The sequence below is a fragment of the Phaethon aethereus genome, assembly GCF_964289735.1.
Source record: "Phaethon aethereus genome assembly, chromosome: 15".
NCBI classification, from domain to species: Eukaryota; Metazoa; Chordata; class Aves; order Phaethontiformes; family Phaethontidae; genus Phaethon; species Phaethon aethereus.
In genome coordinates, this window is record NC_138591.1 from 1,469,147 (window position 1) to 1,489,020 (window position 19,874).

General features: G+C 50.5%; 3 protein-coding genes across 3 annotated transcripts; 2 read left to right on the forward strand and 1 right to left on the reverse strand.

The window, feature by feature from the left end:
• Window positions 1-576: 576 nt before the first annotated feature.
• On the reverse strand, window positions 577-9,526 carry E4F1 (E4F transcription factor 1; the record flags this gene model as incomplete). The annotated part of the gene is made up of 14 exons (XM_082006885.1): window positions 577-924; window positions 1,602-1,664; window positions 2,485-2,645; window positions 3,907-4,105; window positions 4,458-4,675; window positions 5,538-5,643; window positions 5,970-6,197; window positions 6,728-6,894; window positions 7,229-7,381; window positions 7,648-7,768; window positions 7,982-8,187; window positions 8,582-8,681; window positions 8,822-8,973; window positions 9,370-9,526. 14 exons carry the CDS (start codon window positions 9,524-9,526, stop codon window positions 577-579), a joined length of 2,379 nt encoding a protein of 792 aa, XP_081863011.1.
• Window positions 9,527-10,053: 527 nt separating this feature from the next.
• PGP (phosphoglycolate phosphatase) lies at window positions 10,054-12,232 on the forward strand (the record flags this gene model as incomplete). Its single annotated transcript, XM_082006886.1, has 2 exons — window positions 10,054-10,678; window positions 11,099-12,232. 2 exons carry the CDS (start codon window positions 10,054-10,056, stop codon window positions 11,422-11,424), a joined length of 951 nt encoding a protein of 316 aa, XP_081863012.1. The 3' UTR covers window positions 11,425-12,232.
• A 4,052-nt stretch (window positions 12,233-16,284) lies between these two features.
• BRICD5 (BRICHOS domain containing 5) lies at window positions 16,285-19,807 on the forward strand (the record flags this gene model as incomplete). The annotated part of the gene is made up of 6 exons (XM_082006735.1): window positions 16,285-16,320; window positions 16,491-16,622; window positions 17,114-17,266; window positions 17,520-17,627; window positions 19,062-19,215; window positions 19,713-19,807. 6 exons carry the CDS (start codon window positions 16,285-16,287, stop codon window positions 19,805-19,807), a joined length of 678 nt encoding a protein of 225 aa, XP_081862861.1.
• Window positions 19,808-19,874: the final 67 nt, after the last annotated feature.

Genomic DNA, 19,874 nt, shown 5'->3' on the forward strand with positions numbered 1-19,874 from the left:
TTCATAGACCAGTACATAAGGCTACTTGTCCAGGATATAAAATAAAAATACTGCAGTACCATGCATCAGGAGGACTAAAGTAGCAAGGTTAAAGGCATGAAAGTTTTTGAGTGGTGGTGAATGCACACCAGAACTCCTTAGGTTTGGTTTTCTTGGTTTGTTTTAAATGCATATGATTAAGTGGTCTCTTATGAGACCTTACATACTTGCTTCACTTTCTGAATCCTTTTAAATCTAAACACCAGAACACTACTGTCCTGTGGTCAGAGGTAAATGCTTTGCAAAGGATCTTCCTTTATTTGAGGCAGCTGTACAGAATACTGAGACTGTCAAATATGGCATATCAATCACTTCCACAGTATAACCACGTGGAGGTTTTTAACTACTGTTATTTCCATTTTAAACAGAAAACATCTTGGGATTGTACCATCCTGTTAAGCCACTTACCTACAGAAGCATTCTCTCCCTTGCTCTCTGAACAATTATAATGGCAAACTTAGGACTGATCAAATTCCCCAAACTGGAGAAAAATAGTAAGTTTTGCATTAACATCTGTCACTAGCTGCATGCTGATCATTACACAATCACAGTCTGGACTTCCACCTCCCCCTCCTGGGAGGCGATCACAAACTCTCCTGCATGTTCCATTATTTCAATGTCCTCGGATGCCACCATCGTCACCGTTGCTTCTTCGGTCTCGATGCTACCCTCCGTAGTCAGCACTGCTCCTTCTCCGATGGCGGAAGCCAGTGTCATAGCGACCTGCTCCGTAAGGCTTTCGGGGGTCGCGATGGTGATGGTGTCTGCAGCATCTGTGGTTACTTCAGAGTTTTCTGCCACAGTGACGTTCTGTACAATGATCTGGTGACCAGAGTTTGCTTGATTTACTATTTGTTGCACAACCTTCATAATGTGGCTGTCGACCTACATGAAGAGAAAAGAGGCCACGTTATTTCTCGGTGTGTTGTATGCTGTTATAAGTACAGACAGTTACCATCACCATAAACAGTGCTAGGTGACAGCAGGGCAGTACAACAAGCAGCGTTTAATTCCAATTTCCTCCAGCTGTTCACTGAAGTTCTCATCACCCCAAGAACAGCAGACTCCTAGAACGTGTCACACCATTACTAAAGATGTTTCGCCAGCAAGTTACTTCTACAGAAAGTCAAACTACTGTTTATAGAAGAATTGTAACAATGAACGCCCAGACATTTAAACCAACTGACTGCAAGTCAAGATCCTAGTCAGTCTCTGACTTTGCAGCAACCGTTATTTCTAGCATTCAGGAATGCCTTAAGAGGATCATTTCCTCAAGGGTGAAGTGTTATTGCACAATTCTACTTAGCTGGCAGCTATGCTGCCCTGTGCGAAGACATACAAGTCACTAGCAACCACCGCTGAGAGGATCTGGGGTTAACAGAGCTCAGTCAAACCCAGTATAACCAGTATTATGCTTTTATACAGGCAGGTATGCACAATGACAGAGGTATGTAAATTAATTATTTGAAGCTGGGTTTATTTCACATGACTTTTAGACACTAAAAGTCATTAATTTCATCTATGGCAAGTCCCCAAAACAATGGTTTATGTGGCTGCTTTACCTCATGTCTTGTTCCCTCTATTATTTCAGTAGCTTCACTGGTCTCCATGTCTTCGGAAGCAGTCTTGAAAGACAAAATATGATGATGCCCTTTTTAGATTATTACAAAAAAACTTCTATTACCGAGGTATAAGACACTAAGATCCTTTACAAAAGTCTTTCTGTTGCCCCCACGATGCAGTAGCTACTCTAAAGACAACTCCTCCTTGAAATTCCCTCCAAATCTCATTACTGCGAGCCTACTTACAAGTAATGCAAAGTGCTCACAAATAACTGAAAGAAAATATCCTCTCTCAGCAGGACTCGGCCAACTGGCAGATTTTGCGGCTGTTACCAACAGGAGAAATGTTAAGTATGGCAGCATTAAAGCCACTCAATAAATGAATTGTGTTACTCTACACGCATGAGTACTGGCTGTGTACTGTCATGAGTACTGTGTAATTTATTGCTTTCAGTTGCCACAGCCAGTTAAAAACACCAGAGATTATTTCAGACAAAATAAGATGAACAGAAATGGGAAAAAAGACTAGGTAAAAGTTGAGGGAAAGCTGAAGCAAGTTTGCGAGGAAATAACATCTGGTACAGTCAGAAGTTCTCGGTCTCAGCCTCCTGATGAACTACTGTAAGTCTTCCCTGCTTCTCAATTTCCTGCCTACATTATGTGCAGGACTTCAGAGGCGTGGTGAAGTAGGCTCCCAGTGCTCTCCTGCTGAACAAGATTAATCCTACTTATTCCTAGGGTCATGCAGGCAGGGGTAGCATGGGATAGATCCTGTTTTACCTTCTACCAAAAGCCTAGACAAGGAACACCCACAGCTGCAGTTTTTACTGACAGAATACCATGCTAATTTCAGAATGAGAAGGCTGTTTGCCCCACTTCTTACCTCAATGATGTATTCCTGAGTGTCCGCCACCACTGAAGAAAACTCTACCAAAACAGTGTGAGGATCTTCAGAAATGACTGTTGCAGCTAAGTTGTCAGCTGACTGACTTTCCTCAGACACCATCACTTCTTCCACCTCTTTCAAAGCAAGGAGGCAGCCACCTGAATGGTATTTCAAAGACACCAGAAAAATATTATTTTTCATAACTATCTCAAAGACAGGAGTACCTGGAAAATTCTGTGCAACACAAACGAGACCCCTTTAACGGGATGCCACTGACAGGTGACCAGCAGTCAGACAACAGGCTCTGATCGTACCAAGACACGCCAAGTAATGGCCTACAAGAGGCCTATGTAATGCCAGACCACAGAACTGAGCCTCGAGCAGAGCCATTGTCCAGTGCAATTTCAAAAAAAATACACAACTAAATTCAGAAGTGTAAAACCATATAGGATTTCAAAAGCTGTATGTGAAGAATATACAGTAAGACCTTTGGTATACTTCAAGTTGTGTATCTTTTCTGCTTACGCATTACATTTCAGTATCTACCTAGGAAACTTTTTTTTTTCCTCTAGTAAACTTGTATTGTCCTTTACAATCTCAATACATCATCATCACTACCTGAAGAAGCTTAAAAATCCGTGCTTAGGAGCTGAAGAACCAGCAGGTCCAGTACAACTAATCCAAGCAAACAAGATTATGTGTGAGAACTTACTCTACTTAAGACATTTTCCTTGCAGAACATCCACACTTTGTGTTTTTACAGGATTTCATAACCTCCCAAAATTAGGACAAATTTAATGCCAAAAAAACCAATTGGCAAGTTTAACCAGAACAACATGTGCCACATCCTAAGTTTTACAGTCTTCTCACCTCTTCCCCAATGCAGAAATCAAGCTCTCTCTGGCATTACTTGGCGAAAACGTTAATTTTCTCCCTCTTTGTGTATAGCCTTGGAACAGAACCACTTCACAATTTGGGGTAGACTCTTGTATGGTACAAGGTCTGTCTTCCCCACTTAAGGCAGTGGTGACATTGCAGAGATCACTTAAGCCAGAGTTTGGAGCAGGGATCCTACAGCATTCCTGCAGTTAGATTCTTAATGCAAATACTGGTCTTGGTTATCTTTCTCTTTATTTAGATCATCTAGATTTTATATTAGAACTGTTCTATGGATGTTTGTTCAGCATAATTTTTTGTCAGAAAGATGACAGTAGAAATATTCATTAATATAGATGAAAAAAAATAATAATACATCTTCTGATGCAACCGAGATGCAGAAAAACAAATAGCCTTGGACGAAGGTCATTAGATCCACTCTGAAAAATCATTACCATTGAGCCAAAAAGCAGCTTGTCCAAGCCAAATCCTAGAACAACACACACACCCCCACCCTGACGCAGACAAGCTTTGCCATCTCACCTTTGGTTTTTAAGTGCCTGTTGAGAGTGCCGTGCTCTGCAAACCCCCGCCCGCACTTGTAACACTTGAAAGGCTTTTCCCCCGTGTGATGGCGGATGTGGCGGACCAGCGAGCCCTTCTCCCGAAAGCCCCGACTGCAGTACTGACAGACATAAGGCTTATCTTCTAAGTGCGTACGAAAATGAACTTGCTGGGCATTCTGTACAAAGAGAGAGGCACGAGAAGGGCAGCTAAAGGGAACAAACTCGGGCAAGCAGTATTTTAGGTTTCAGGGTAAAAGTCAACATCTTTGAGGACTTCTTCTCATGTAAGACACAATAAAGACTTGTAATTTTTTCCACACACGAACATTTTCTTCACAAACGTGAAGGTTTTATTAAGACTATCCCTCTTTTTCCCCACTAAAGCAAAAGCTCCTTCTGGAGCTTCAGATCATATAAGAGGTAGGTGAGCTGACATTTGTTCTTTCAGGAGCAAAGCCTTCTAACATCTCCCAAACCCTGGCTCTGGAAAGTAAAATCTGAAGGCAAGCTGTTGTGAGGGAGGCACACCTTCGTCTTGTACCGCTTGCCACACTTCGGACAGGAATACGGCCGCTCATCAGAATGCACTCTTCGATGCCCCTTCACGTGTGCAATGGTCTTGTAGAGCTTGCCACACTCTCCACAGCGGAAACGCCGTTCATTCACGTGCACTTCTTGATGCTTTTTTAGTAGATAGCCCTTTGTGAACTCTTTGCCACACTCCTCACACTTAAAAGGCTTGTAATCTAGAAAGAGAGAACACATAGTTGATACAGGACAACCAGCAGTAGGCAAAGTAGGAAAATTCTGCAGATGTTACTGCACCCAAACGGCACTGCTATACAGTGTCAGAGGAAGTGGCATTCCCTGCCACTACACAGAAAGAAAACAAGGCACTTGTACCCCCCAGCAGTGGCTCATGTCATCATTATCAGGGTAATGAAAATGGTGTTGTTACTCCCTTCATATCTTACATGAAGCAAGGCTTGTTTTGAGCCAGTTGCTAGTGCTGCCGTCTGTGAAGATGACGGCTAACTGATGCCTGAGGAGGTCACGCAGGCCCGTCGCCGAACACCAGCCAAAGGCAGGAAAAATCCCATCACCCTGCTAACTGCATGGCCCTCTGCTGCACTTTAGCCCTTTCCAGAAAAGGATCTAGTATGTGCTGTAGCAAAATCCTTACAAAAAGTTTAACCTGGAGAAGGAAGGAAATTGTATTTTTAACTGTGTTATGGGCTTTGTCTCATTCATAAGTGAATTCTGCTGCAATGTTGCTCTTACAGCCTTTGGTGCCTTTCAAGCAGCAGCTCCAGCCTATCAACCTGTTCTGCCTCGCTAACCTTTTCATTGGCCTCTTCACAAAATTCTGCTTTCAAGGATGCAGTGCAGGCCCTGAGACAGGGAAACTTTTTTTTAATATCTCTTTTACCCTCTATTCTAGAGATCAACCAAAGTCAACCTTTTCATATTCGTATGTTAAGCATCATTGATTTTGCATGGCTAATGGCCATGTAAAGGCAAGGAATTTGAAACAAAGCAAGCTGTACTATGCTTAAGATCATAGTAAGACACAGTGCACTTTAGATAATGGCACAAGCAGAACTTTACCTAAATGACCTTTGATGTGCGTTTCGAGGGAAGTAGCTTCACTGAAGGCTTCATTACAGTGAGGGCAAACATAACTTTTGTACCCATTTGTTCTTTCTGCATCTGTCTGTTGGAAAGAAAAATAGTACAACATAAATATTTTTGTACTAGTCTAGTGTGTACAGTAAGCATTGCTAACAACATTCCCAGTTAAATACTCCAGCTTTGACGAGAAATATTTATATTGTTAACAGGAGAGAGAAAGAGAGCGTGCACACAAGCACACTAACACCACACCTAAAGCACGTGTGAAAAATGTAACACAAAGACCCAGGCACACGGAGGGATGCGCTGAGGGTAACGTGCGGGGTGGCAAGGCAAACAGTGCTGCCCACAACTAAGTGCAGGCACAGAAGATTAAAACATTAATCTAGTTACGGAATAGAAGCATACAGACTCCGCTTGTTCGACTTCAACACACTGCTCCCCACATGGCTCTTCTTCTGCTTCCACCACTTCATTTTCTAGTTCTTCTGTAGCAGCTACAGCAGGCTCATCTGGCTTTTGCACTTCCTCCATAGTGACTCTCTCTATCACGATACCAGAATTCCTCATGGCCTGCCTCAGCAGATTCTCACTGTTCCCTTCCCCCTCACATGGCAGCTCCTCAGGATGCGACTGCTGAAGGAATAAACAGTCCGGTAATTGGTACAGCAAATACGCAGTTAGCACGTTTTTAACAGCAACACTGCTACGACAGTCATTCTTTCTAGGGTGTCTACTGCAGTGATATAGGGTTGAAAGATCAACAAGGGAATCATCTTGGACTGGGGAGGAACAGGAGGTGAATCTGTACTCTGAAAACATATAGTCCAAGGGATGATAATTCTTTGCTCCTGTCACAGAGTCTCGTAGCGGGGAATGGCCAAGAAAAACACGCTCTTGCCTTCTGTATCTTCCCATATGTAGTGGTGACCCCTACATACCCCCCTGTATGCTATACACACGCTGCTAATCTCAGCAGCAGCAGATGGACAGACAAGGTCAGAGCAGAGTTTACCTTCTGTGTTCTCAGATGAAAAGGCAGCTAATTAACCATTTACTTCCACCACACAGATTTATTATCAACACCTAAGAAAATGTTGTTCATGGAGGTAAAATACTTCTTTGCATAAAACACATGAAGGATATTTAAGAGAAACAGCACTCACATCTTGGTCCAGCGATTTTGCATCTACAACAGGAAGTTCCTGCATTTGGACATGGACTTCATGAAGAACATTGCCTTTTGCATCTGTCACGAGATGAATGACGGGTGAGGTCTCGATGGATTCACTCGCTATTGATGAAACAGTGTCCGTGTTCAAACTACAGGATCCTTCAAGAAAAGCAGCACAATGAATCACTTCCCATACTGCCACCCATCAATTTGCTGTGCCCTACAAAAAGGTGTATTAGAACATGAGGTGCCTGTTAAAGCAGTCTTAGTACCAGATTCTCAAGCATTCTTCATTGTCAATGTCTGGCAACATGCACTTCAGGTTAGTAGTTTAGCTCTATACATTGCTTTTGCCTATATAAAAAATATAAACTGCATACCACAGAAATGTTTTGGGGGTTTTTTTTGTAACTGAGAAAGAATTTATGGTTCAAGTGCTGAGAGCATGCTTGGTTTTATCAGACACAAGGCAGGTATTGACAGCATCACTGACCTGTTGGCAAATCATCTTTATTGACTACGATTTCTTTGTTCACGTTGAAGCGAATTTTTTCGGTGCAAGGTGTCAGAGATTTCAGGTGCCGAGTCAAAGCTCCCGATTCCCGGAAGCTCTTCCCACATTTCTTGCATTTGTAAGGTCTTTCATCTGGAAATGACGAGAATCAAAACATCAGTATTAAACTGACTGCGGCCAGTATTAGCTCTATGTGACAGGCTGCTAGAAGAACGCTTTCAGCTTGCTACAGCGAGCAGACTGTGCTTATCCCAGGACCCTGCGTTGCCTCACAAACATCGGGGAGCCCAATGGTCTCTGCTCAGCACAAGATGGAAAGCAGCAATAAATTCCACTGGAAGGGAAGCTGGATAACCACACACAGCACACTCTGGCAACAAGTTGCAGAACTGTCTTACCAGTGTGACGCCGATGGTGTCGAATCAGAGACCCTTTTGTCCTGAAGGAAGTTCCACAGAGTTTACATTCATAGTCCTTTCTGCTGCTGTGAGTGATCATGTGAGCTTTGAGGATGCTGGCCTACGGAAAGAATTTGGTTTTAAAAAGTGTTCCAAGTGGTTAAGGATTTTATATTTCAACTGTGAAGAAAAACACCACTCCTAAAAGTAGAACTTCCCTTTTGAAAGTGTAGCATGCAGTAAAGAAGCACACTGCTATCGATTCTTGAGGTGTCTTAGTTAACAGCTAGCCTAAATAAGTCACGAACCTGAACACAGTAGAAGTGATACTTACTGTTTTAAATGTCTTCTGGCATAATTCACATACATATCGCCCTTCTTTGTTAACCAGCAGCTTAACCTTTATCAGCTCTGTGGAGATATCTTGCTCCTGATCATCAGGGTTGCCTTGCTCTTCAGTGACTTCTCCATCAACATGACCGTTTGGGTTTTCAAAAACGTGGTCTCCTGCAACAATGACTTCTTTGATGTGCCCACTACCTGGGAAAAGGATACAAGGACACTTATGTTCTTCATGGAAGACAGCGTTACGTGACTAGAGCAATTCACCGTTTCAGCATTTCATAAAGTGGGGAGGAGAAACAGGTACTTTAAACCTACAACATGGATCTTCGCAAAGTTCTCACTATTGCAGTATAAATTTCTGGAGTGGAGTTTTAAATTTTATTTGTATTAATGCGGAGAGAATTGCAACGCTGGCCTAGGGATGCCTCTCTCGCATCTCTGAGGTAACGCTCCATCCCAAGTCCCAGCGCTCAGTAACACCAAGGCATCACATACGCAGATACAACAAAAACCAAACCGAAGAGGACACTGGAGGAGTAAACAAGTTTCTACCCAGCAGGGGTACAAAGGCAAGCGTCTCGAAGCTCACCTACTATAGCTGATGCGTTGCCGATTTCCTCTGCTATTGAAGAAGCTTCAACAACTATATGAGCAACAGTTATCGACTCCTCGACAGAAGGAATGACCTGCTGTAACAGATAACATTTTAGCAGAAAGGTTTTATTAATTACCTTTAAAAACATCGTATTCTGTTCTCTCCCCTCCAACCCAACAGACCGTTGCATCCTAATTATTTTGAGCCACGGCTTGAGGAGAAGCCTGCTGTCACCTTTTGTACTTCTTGGTTGAGGAGACCTGCTGATGCAGCAGCAAAAGCTTCTGGAGCTCGCTGGCAGACTTTCTGTAATTTGTGTTGCACAAATTCTTCCAAGGAGGTGAACTCCGACTGGCAGCGACCACACTTATGCACATCATCTTCATCTAGGGTTTAAAATTCAGTCATCGGTTTAGGAAAATACGGCACCTATTAACAAGCGGCGTTTACACCAAAAACTTTTGCTCTGCTTGTTGCGGTGAGCTCCTACGCCAGGAGAGTCAGGCCCCGGGGCGAGGGGCTGCCCAAGGATGTTTCCTCCCCCGCAATGAGGCGGTTTCTGGAGCGGGGACGGGGCGCAGAGGGGCAGGGAGACCCCGCGCCAGCCGCCTCCCCGACCCCCGCTGACAGAAGCGGCACGGCCAGGACCTCCTTCACCCCACGCCGAGCGCCGCAGCGGCCGGTTCCGCCGCGCCGGGCCTCGCCGCTCCCCAGGCCCCGCTTTCCCCTCGTCTCCGGCCGGGGCCCTGTCGCGGCGGCACCGCCCGCCCCGCGCCTGGTACCTTCCTCGCTGAAGGGCGCCGGGAGGCTGAGGAAGGCGGCAGGACCGGCGGGCGGCGCGGCAGCGCCGGAGCCCGCGGCCGCCGCCCCCTCCCGCTCCTCGGCCGCGGCTGCCGTAAGCCCCGTCGGCCCCGCACTCGTTGCCATCGCGGCCTCCATGTCGCAACGAGCCGCACCGCCAAGATGGCGGCTTTACGGCCGTGTCGTCATAACAACGGGCCGCGTGCCGATGGACGGGCCGCCGCGAGGGGCTCGGGGGTGAACGCGGCCGCCGCGCGGGGGTTCCGGGACCGCGCGCGGCCCGGACGCCGTTGGACGGCTCTGGTGCCCAGCCTCTGCGTCCCCCGGTGACCTCTGACGCCCGTACCCGGACGGACCGGAGCCTAACGAGTTACCTAACAAGCACCCAGGGCGGCTGGATGGCCCAATGGGTCGCGGAGCGCCTGGGGTGACCTCGAGCTCCTGGCCAATAGCAGCGCGGGGGGCGGGCCGCTGAGGCGGACGACCAATGAGAGTGGAGGGAGCCGGCTACCGTCGGTGGCGCCGTGCGGAAGGGCGGGAGAGGGCGCTGGGCTCTGCCTCCGGGCGAGGTGGGCGGGGCCAGCACCGCCCAATGGGGGCACGGACTGAGCGCGGCGCGGCCAATGGGGACGGCTGGGGGGCGGGCACGCAGCTGAGGCGCGGCGATGGCGGCCATGGCGGGTGGTGGACAGCGGTGGTGCCGGCGGCTGGAGGCCGAGGCGGCCCGTGCCGTGCTGGGCACTGCCGACACGCTGCTCTTCGACTGCGACGGCGTGCTGTGGCGGGGCGAGGCGGCGGTGGGTGGCGCGGCGGCGGCGCTGGACCGGCTGGCGGCGGCTGGCAAGCGCCTCTGCTACGTGACCAACAACAGCAGCCGGACGCGCGTGGCCTACACCGAGAAACTTCGGCGGCTGGGCTTCCCGCCCGCCGAGCCCCGCCACGTCTTCGGCTCGGCCTACTGCGCCGCCCGCTACCTCCGCCAGGCCCTGCCGTCCGGCGCCGCCGCCTACGTGCTGGGCAGCCCCGCGCTCGCCGCCGAACTGGAGGCCGTCGGTGTCCCGCACCTGGGGCCCGGCCCCGCCGCCCTGCCCGGCCCCGCGCCCGCCGACTGGGCCCAGGCGCCGCTCGACCCCGCCGTGCGCGCCGTCCTTGTCGGTTTCGACGAGCACTTCAGCTACGCCAAGCTGTGCCAGGCGCTGCGCTACCTCCTGCGCGGCGGCCCCGACTGCCTCCTCGTCGGCACCAACCGGGACCACCGCCTCCCGCTCGAGGGCGGCACCGCCATCCCCGGTGCGCGGGGTTGAGAGGGACCCGGGGGGCGTCCGGGCACCTGGCCTGCTGCCCGGCGGGTGCGGGAAGGTGGCCCCGGCCCATTCAGAGCTGCCCGTGGCGAGTGCCTGGCATCTCATTGCACCTCGGTGTGGCAGCCTGGGCTTCCCCTCGCTGCACACCCCTGAAAGAGAGAGAATTCTTGGTGATGCTTCTCTCAGGGAAGAGCGGTTCCTTTCTGATCCTGGTGTGTGACGGTATTCCAGCCTCCTGGCAGGTTTTACACACCACCTCTCTTGGGACTAACCTGTTCCTCTGCCTGTCCTCTCTGTAAAGCTGAGGCATTGTGTTTCCAAAGCACTGTGCGGTATTGTACTGGCTTGTGTGGATGCCGAGAGTCTTCTGCAAATCTCTGATCAATGTTTTCTGTTCTATTCCTAGGGACCGGCTGCCTGGTAAAAGCAGTGGAAACGGCAGCCCAACGCGAGGCATTCATCGTAGGCAAGCCCAACCGGTACATGTTTGATTGCGTGGTGAGCGAGTTCAATATCAATCCTGCTCGTACCATCATGGTGGGAGATCGGCTGGACACAGACATCCTCATGGGCAACAGCTGCGGCCTCACCACCCTGCTGACACTTACTGGGGTCACCACGCTGGACGAAGTGAAGGGCCACCAGGAGAGCGACTATCCTGCCCGGCAGAGCCTGGTTCCCGATTACTATGTTGATAGCATAGCCGACCTTCTCCCAGCTCTGGGGGATTAATACAGCAACGTGCTTGCAGCCTCTACAGTAGTACCCTGAGGAGGGCCCCTGTTAATCACCTCGTGACAGTAATGTACTCATTAGGATACCCCTGGAGTTAGCAACCCTTAGCTTTTTAACCTTTCTGTCCTCTCTGTATGATGTTGTTTACATCTTGGTCTTTATATGCACTTTGAAACGAAGAGGGCATTACAGTGTCACCCATGTCTTGTGGGCTTGGGCTTTTTTTTTTTTTTTCTTTTCCAATTATAAGCAACACATTATCCAAATATTTGTGATACTCGATGTCACGTTGTCCTCTAGACTGAGCTGAGGGAAGTAGGGCTGGTTGATCTGAGGAAGAGAACCCAACATCTTGTGGTGTGTCCTTGCCTGGACAGGCCGTGGCTCAGTCTGGTTTATTCAGGGAAATGACTCTTGGACTGTGTAGTAATGTAGCAGCTGTGTTTGGAAGCGCTTGCGGTGGCTGGCAGGATTAGCATTTGGCCTTAGATTGATTTTATTTTTTTTTCCAGATGGGATCCTGTTTAGCAGTGCAGCCCGCTGCGAGCGTGATGTCAGGTCACAGAAACTGAAATCCGTCTCCTTTATTTGACTATTGCAAATTGCACTTGCGATGCAGATTAGGATGATTTCACTCGCAGAACACAAGCAGTGTCTTCTGTATACTGTGTTTGTCCAAGCGTTGGATGTATGTGTAAAGTACATGTACATACAAGAACTGCCCTGATCCTAAATATATATCAGAATATATTTAAATTATAAATTTAAGTATAGTATATGATAATATATCTTGTTTCCCAGAAGGGAGAAGAAGAGGAATGTACTTCACTGATCACAGTAGGTTTAATTCTCCTAAGGTTTTGCATTCAGTAATGCAGAAAGTCTGTAACCACATAGGACTGTCCTTCACTACTGCTGCTTCCCAGAAATAACTGGATCGGTTAGCACCGAGTTAGTTCTTGTACTTCCCTCAGCATCAAAGTAGCCGCTTGCCTTGGCTTTAGCTGCAGAATCTGAACTAACGCTCAGTCCACAGGGGATGGATGTAGTGCGCAGTAGAGCTTTCCACCGAAATAATCCTGTGAGAGTGCTGGCTGTGTGTGATGACAGCACGTGCTTCCTTTAAATATCTGAGGTTAATATCTTCCGTGTGTGCCTGGCATGGGGGCCTGGCACCAGTTGCTTGTCTGAAGAGGAGTGCTTGCTTGCTCAGGTGATGATTTCATTTTGATCTTTAGGTGGGTTTGGGTGACGCACGGCTCAGGCTGCACGGTAGATTCTTATGCTGGCTGAATTGAAGGCCACAGTTGAAAGCTTTTGCATCACAGAATTAAGTGAAATATTATATATGCAAATAATATGCTTTTATTCCATAGATTCCACTATCGGCAGTTCAATTTAAACACTGGCCTTCCTTCATCTCCCACTGTTCAGCTGAATAGCTCTAGTAGTGCGTCAATGCCATTTTCTTCCACTTGGACATTCGAAAGGAGTAGACTTGCCACCTTGTTTGTACAGCAATAACCATGCGGTTTGCGTTGTCTTTCGGTGTTACCAGAATATTAGCTGGATCTTGTAAAAGGGTGTTCATTTGTAACTGGGAGCTGTACAAGGACGCACGGATAATCTCTTCCCTCTTCCTGTCTGCAGCCAGAAGGCTTACAAAGCCTCGGAGAAATATACAGGTAGAGCTTTCACGTTATCCGGGTAATATGGAAATGGTCGTTATGGGTTTACTGCAGGTAGGGTCCAACTTCACGGTGTGTTCTTTGATCCAGTTCCTGTATCTGGTGCTTACAATTTCAGAATATGTCAAGTGCAGTAGTAAATGCTAGGAGAGGTGTTCAGCCTCGCCCAAGCAGCGCACTGTCCCTGCTGAGTACTGTTGTACAAGGGAACCGTTACCTCGATTCACGTATGCTGAAATGTACTGGTGAAGGTGTCAATCATGCTTCAAAACTCTGTATCGACTTCCAAATGGTTTTTAAGCCTCTACTTGAATTCACATTAAACTTACAAACCTGCTTTCCCCTGGCCTTGTCTTATTTTGTAGTCTCTCCTCGGTGAGCTTTGGTGCAGCTGTACTGTGTGGAAATTCTGGGAGTTAGGGATGTGGTTTGTGTGTTATCATCTTTACTCCTTACATGTAGTGTTAGGGGAAAGAAATCCAGACCCTGGAGTATATTTTTTCAGTTCAGTTGCCCAGAGCTGTGCAGGACTCTTAGCATGGGCTGGGATTTGCTTCTTTGGGTAACAGTTTGAGTAAGCAGAATGCAATAATCCTTTCACAAACAAATTTATAGAGGGTTCTGCTTCATTCCTGTGTCTTGGATTAGGCAGGGTTTAAATTTCTTAAAGTAAGAAAGTGTCTGCTGTGTGGCCATTAAAACTTTTATGGGGAATACACTGTCTGTGTGTTGCAGCTTGTTTTTCAAATTTCTTGTGCTAAGCCCCGCTGCACCAGAAGCCAGTTAGCAGGCCGCGCTGTGGGGAACGCAGCCTGTTCTCTCTAACGTCCATTCACGGAAGCAGAACTGGTGGTTTGAGTGTTCCAACACCGTTCCTGCTCTCATCAGAGGCGCAGCATGGGACACTTCAGCTGTGCATTCTCAGTTTTGCTGTTTTAAAAGAGTGCCTGTGATGGTTGGTTCACTCTCGCTGGCTGCAGCATTCAGGTGTGTGTTTGTCCAGAGTTTGAGTTCGTGTCCCACAGAAGCAGCGTGCTAGAATGAGATGGTGATCTACTGAAACAGCTCTTTTTTGACTTACAGAAGGGAAGAGGGTGAGTGGGGAGAGGGACTGCTAGTGCCTCGATGATGAGAAACTCCAAGGTGAGCTGCCGTCTTAGCTGCGTTTGATCGGTCCCAGGGCCGTGTTTGATAGGAAAATGTCTAAAAGCTGTATTTTCCCTTAATAGATACCACATGAAGGAACTCTGTTGCACTTTTCCTTGCGTCTGTTCAGTCGGTTACGTCTGGCTGGCAGGTCTCAAAAACACAAAGCGTTCTTGGGGGGGGCTCCTGGACGGCTCAGGAAAACCATGGCCTGGCGACCTGGGAACGCTGTTGCCCGTGGGGTGTTTCTCATCACAGGACGTGGCTGTTAGCGCGAGTGCAGCTCAGGTTGTGGCCATGCCTTTGTAGCAGAGATCCTTTTCCCCGGGGTCTGAATGAAGCGAGGTCTGTAGGTGGAACACAGCCAAAGCTTGCAGGGCAGCAGGCTGCAGGATAAACAGTTGGCTTCAGCCCACGGAGCTCCGGCAGCACAAAGTTCACGCTGAAATGTAGAAATAACTGATGACAAGGGCAGGCTGCCACTTTTCTCTGTTCATTGTGTCCCTTAATGAGCCTTCCCCAGTCCTGCTCTGAGGGCCTGCCAGCAGGGAGGGCCAACACAAAGCCCTCGATTGTCGCCCACCTGTCCCCCTCCAGCCAGCTCGCAAGGTGAGCAGGAAGAGCGGTTCCAGGCGCTGACAGCCCCGCTCCGCAGCCCTGGGTTCCCCCTTCCCTTCTCCTTTCCCCAGGTGGCAGCTCTAAGGTTTCACCCTCCCCGTAGGCCTGAGGCAAGGAGCTCCTGGCTGGGAAGCCCTTTGGGCGCAAGGGACACGTATTTACGTTCTGCGGGCGCACGCGTAGGTTTCCCAGGCGCGCCGGGAGCCAGGGATCATGCACAGTCCGTGTGTTGTCAGGCGGCAGAGCAGCAGGAGCGAGGTCCTCATCTGAAGAGGAGGATGGAGGGTAGGAACGGCACCGGCCACGCTGCTTCTGCAGTGAGTATCCCCAGTCCCCCAGCTGTTGCAGAGTCCCTGCTCTGTGCTTGCTTGATGCCTCTCTTGAAGGGGCTGAACTCCTGCCGTTCCCATGGATCCCGGTACGATTTTGTTCATCCCCAACCTCAGCACCCCACGGTTCAGCTCCTTGCAAGGCAGCTGACTCTATCAGCCGGATTCTCTGGCAGGTGCCCGGGCTCACACGGCATAAACCAATTGTGCCACAAGGCAGGACGGTCAGGTTAGAGGTGCCAAAGCAGCCTGGCTTGCATGCTGCAGAGCCGCTCGGGGTGCGTGTGCACATGTGAACTGCAGCCTGCGAGGGACAGGAGTTGCTGGATTTCTTTATTTGCACCTTTCCTACCCGAGGGAATTCTGTTAGCTATTGAAAACCTGCCTGTTAACTGCAGGGCTCGGGCTCTATTGCGTTTGAATTGAGGAGCTTTCAGCTTTGTGCAGTTTTAACTTTGTTAAGACTCGCTGCTTTCCAGCGGAATACATCTGGAGGTTGGGTATTACCAAAAATGATCAGTAACTCACCCCGGGGCTTGAAGAGCCTGTTCCTTGTGCTGCTGTAGCAAATCTAACCACGGGCATTTATTGAATTTCTCTATGTGCCTCACAAGATTGAGAAACAGATTATTTTTTTAAGTGTGGTTGAAACTCTATTATTGAAAGCACATTCTTTCTGCTTTGTAAAAATGATTTTATGTGCCATTAAGTTAAATTTAATTGTTTTGGTTTAAGAATTAAAGTGAATTTTAATCGAGCCACTAGAAACGTCACATGACTGCCAAGCTCTTTCACTTCAAGGAACAGCTTGGTCTGCATGAAGAACAACTTACCAAGAAAATAAAATACAACCAAATATACGGAGGGGCGAGGAAGCAGGATCACTCCACACAGTGCCTGCTTCAAGTGCTGAAGGTTGTCCTGGGGATTTCTGCTATAAACCAAAATAATTTAATTTGCTGCTAAAGCGCAGCAGCCCCTGTTTGCGGAAAGCTTCCTGCTCCAGCCCTTCCCCTTTGCGGGCTTCCCCGGCCGCAGGAGGGAAGTGCTCGGCTGGGGGAGTGCTGGCTACCGGGATGTCGGATCTGAAACTCCATCACCGGGGGATAAACGTGACATTATTCCAGGGCTGCTGTGACGTTCGGGCAGTTCTGCATTCGAACCCCAGCAGTTTGCACAGTGATTTGTGTCGCGAGCGGGAAGTGCGTTTTATGGTGAACATTAACCAGCAGAAGGGTTAACTTTAACTCCCGTCCTTTCTTCCCTTTGCCTCGGCTGGCAGGACGGGAGGGCCGCAGCGCACTTCGCAGCTCCATCCAGGACGTTCTGGATCATCTTGTCCGTTGCCTTGTTTTTTGCAGTTGTTGGCATCAGCATCGTGGGGGTTCTCAGCTTCTCCCCCGGCTCTGCCCAGGTAAGGGAGCCCAATCCAGGCAGGAAACCTCCTCCTGCCCGCAGCCCTGAGCTGTGTCGGAAGCACTGGCTGGCAGGGGGGAACGGGCTGAGATGAGGCCTGGGTTTGGCCGGGCGCCCCGTCGCAGGCAGCCTGTGGGCAGAAGGGCGGGAAGGTGCCGGCAGCGCTGCCCGCAGCGCGCCGAGCAGCGCCGTCACCCTGCAGCGCGCCTGCCAGAAGCCCTTGCTTCAATCGGGGGACCTCCAGTGCCTCGTTTGTAACGCCAGCCGGCGTTTTGCTAAGCAGGCGTGTTCCAAGGTGTGGCTGTGGCCTCCGAGGCGAGGGGGGAGCATGTCTGCTGCCAGCGAGCTGTGCTGGCCGGGGAGGCCCGCCGCCCCCGTGCCTGGCTGCGGCTGGCGAGACCCCCGGCCCTTTCCTCTGGCACCCTGCTGCCAGGCAGGGTGGGTGCCTTCGGCGTGAGGGGCACTGGCCTCCCCTCTCTTTGTGCCCAGGCTGGCTCGCAGTTCGTCCCGCTAACGCTTCAGGGCCAGCAAGACCCGCTGAGGAATCAGACAGCCTTGGTCGACAAGTCCAGGAGCACCGTGACCTACTACGTAACCTCGCAGAGTAACCACAGCGCCGTGGTGCTGTATGACGGCAGGAACGTAAGCGCGTTGGGATAATTACCCGCCTCGTTAGCGCAGAAGTGAGCAGAGGAGCCCAAGCTGCTGAGAGAAGAGCTGCTGGGGTGGGAGCAGGAGGTGTACACCAGGAAAAATATCAACCAGCTACTGTTTGGTGCCTTTCTCTGCACTGCATAACGCAGGGCAAATGGAGGGATGTCCATTTTTTGGGCTCTTGAGACCGCTGCGGGTGTGTGCCGCTGCCTGCTGTAACGAGGCACGATCTGTCTTGCAGGGCTACGTGTGCTACAAGCCGGTGGAGCAGCGTGCGTGCTACCTGAGGAGGATGGAGGCCTGGGACCGCCAGACCCTACAGACGACTCTCAACATGTCTGAGCAGAGAGTGAGCAGCTGCTGCGGCCGTTCCGCGGTGGCTGAGCGGATGGGGGTGATGAATTTGGGCTTTGCACGGAGTCCTGGCTCGCTGAAAGCTCTTTGGATTTGGGTTCACAACGGTGACTCCTGCACACCAGCATCCCAAGTGTGGCTGAATGAGGGCAGGGGCTCTCCCAGCCGGGGGTGGCAGTGGCAGCCCCCGTTCTGTGTGATCCTGTTTGGGAAGGGCGGGGTTGGTGCCTTGTGTAGGAGCAGAGCTCTGCTTTGCAGTGCTGGGCTCAGCGTGCGAGCTCAGAGCTCGCTGCGCGCTCAGTTTTACCGATCTCAGTTTTACCAATCTCAGTTTTACCGATACCCTATCTTGTGAGAAACCGCAGCGTTGCAGGCCAGGGAAGGGGGATGTGTCCCACCGAGGTGAATAGCAGGGCTCTCGCAGGACCCGCTCCCACTGGATTCTGTTACCTGCTCAAAAATCTGGGTAACAAAAAACAAAGGGGGTTTGTTATCAATTCGCAGGGCAGAAAGTTGGAGTAAATCATGTATACAGACCCTCTGAACAGAATGTTAATGCATGCATGGGTGGGGGCAGATTCTGTTTCAAGAAGACAGAAGGCCCCTTTTTTTTGTGCCCCTGCCATCTGCTCTCCATTTCCTTGGGGGCTCCTGGAGGCTCCTTGTCCCTTGCCTGCCGCTCCCACCCCACCGAGAAGGGAACGGGCAGCGTTTAACCCAGAGGAGTGTAGGCATGCAGCACCCAGGAGAGCAGGCTACCAAACGGGACACAAGGAGAAGAAAGCATCCTTCCTGCCCCCGGGCTCCTTCAGGGAAGTAAAAGAGTTGGTGGTGCCAGAGCTGCCAGCAGCCCAGTCGGCTGTTGAATGGGACCCGGCCTAGAGGAGCCTCAGCCAGGCCTTGTCCTGTCCCGGCCACCACGGGGCTGAAAGACGCCGATTTGTGTCACGGCCGGTGCTGGGGGCTCTGCCGCTGAGCGTGGGGAGGGGACAAGGCTGCTGTGGGTCACCGCGGCTGCCGTGCAGCCGAAGCCTGGGGGTGCCGGTAGCGCGGGGGAGGCAGGCGTGGGTCAGACTGACGCTCCTCTGCCGACGGGCTGCGGGCACAACAGGGTGTTTCAGCTCCAGGTCTGGGCACGAAGCAGCCCAGCCAGGGGCCCAGGAGGAACGGCATCCCCGGCTTCCCAGGCTGCAGGGCTAGCACTGTCCACGCTCCAGCCTCGCCCCTGGCAGCCCGGCTGCTCCAGCCAGAGGGGGCACCCCGGCAGCCTGGTGGGACAGGGCAGCTGTTGGGAGAAACCTGCCCTTACTGCCGGGGTAGAGACGGCTCCTTGGGCGCCCCGAGAGCGAGAGCAGGTCTGCGGGGCTGGAGGGCAGTGCCGGGAGGAGCAAAGTGCCTTGGGAGGAATTAACAGGGACGTTTCTTTCAGGCTGATCAGCTGCTACATCAGAATAACCAGACCAAGTACTACAGGGAGTTCCTGGGAATTCTGTCAGGGGAACAGGTGGACCCCAAAAGCCTGGGGGAGGCTGTCCAGACCCTGTGTGAGCAGACATCCACCTTCTGGGTCAGGAGAGGGGAGGGTAAGTTGTACATGTCCCTTTGCAGAAGGGCGAAGCACGATTGTTTCTAGCACATCCAAGAGGAGCAGGCTCTGCTGCGCAAAAGCTGATGCACGTCCCAGGATGGGCTGCCAAGGCCCAGGACAGGGACAGGTGACCTCTAGTTCAAAATCAAACCATTGTTCAGCAATCACCAAGCGCTGGCTCGTGCCCACAACCTGCAGTGAACCGCGGCGCTGGCTGGGAAGGGCTCCGAGCCCCCTTCCCCGCACGGGGCAGCCTGCTTGCACAGCACAACCACAACACAGAGCAGTCGCCTGCGATGCTGTTGGCTTACGCTGGTCACCTTCATCTTCACCAAAAGCAGCCTGCCGAGCTCTCATTCTGCTCTTACTCCAGCTTTAATGAGAAAGGTCATTCCCTGAAGCTTTCCACCTGTTTGGCTCCCCAGTGACTCGTATCTGCAGGACTGCAAAAGCATTCCTCTCACCCTGCTTCTGTCCTCGCTCATTTGGCAGGTCCAGGGAAGCAGCGGCTGATCTACCTTTGCATTGACATCTGTTTTCCAAGCAACATTTGTGTGTCTATCTGCTTCTACTACCTCCCCGAGTAAGTCCTGCAGCTGCGGACACCCTCTCACTGCTCTACATACTTGAACCGGATTCCTGAAAAGCCTCTGA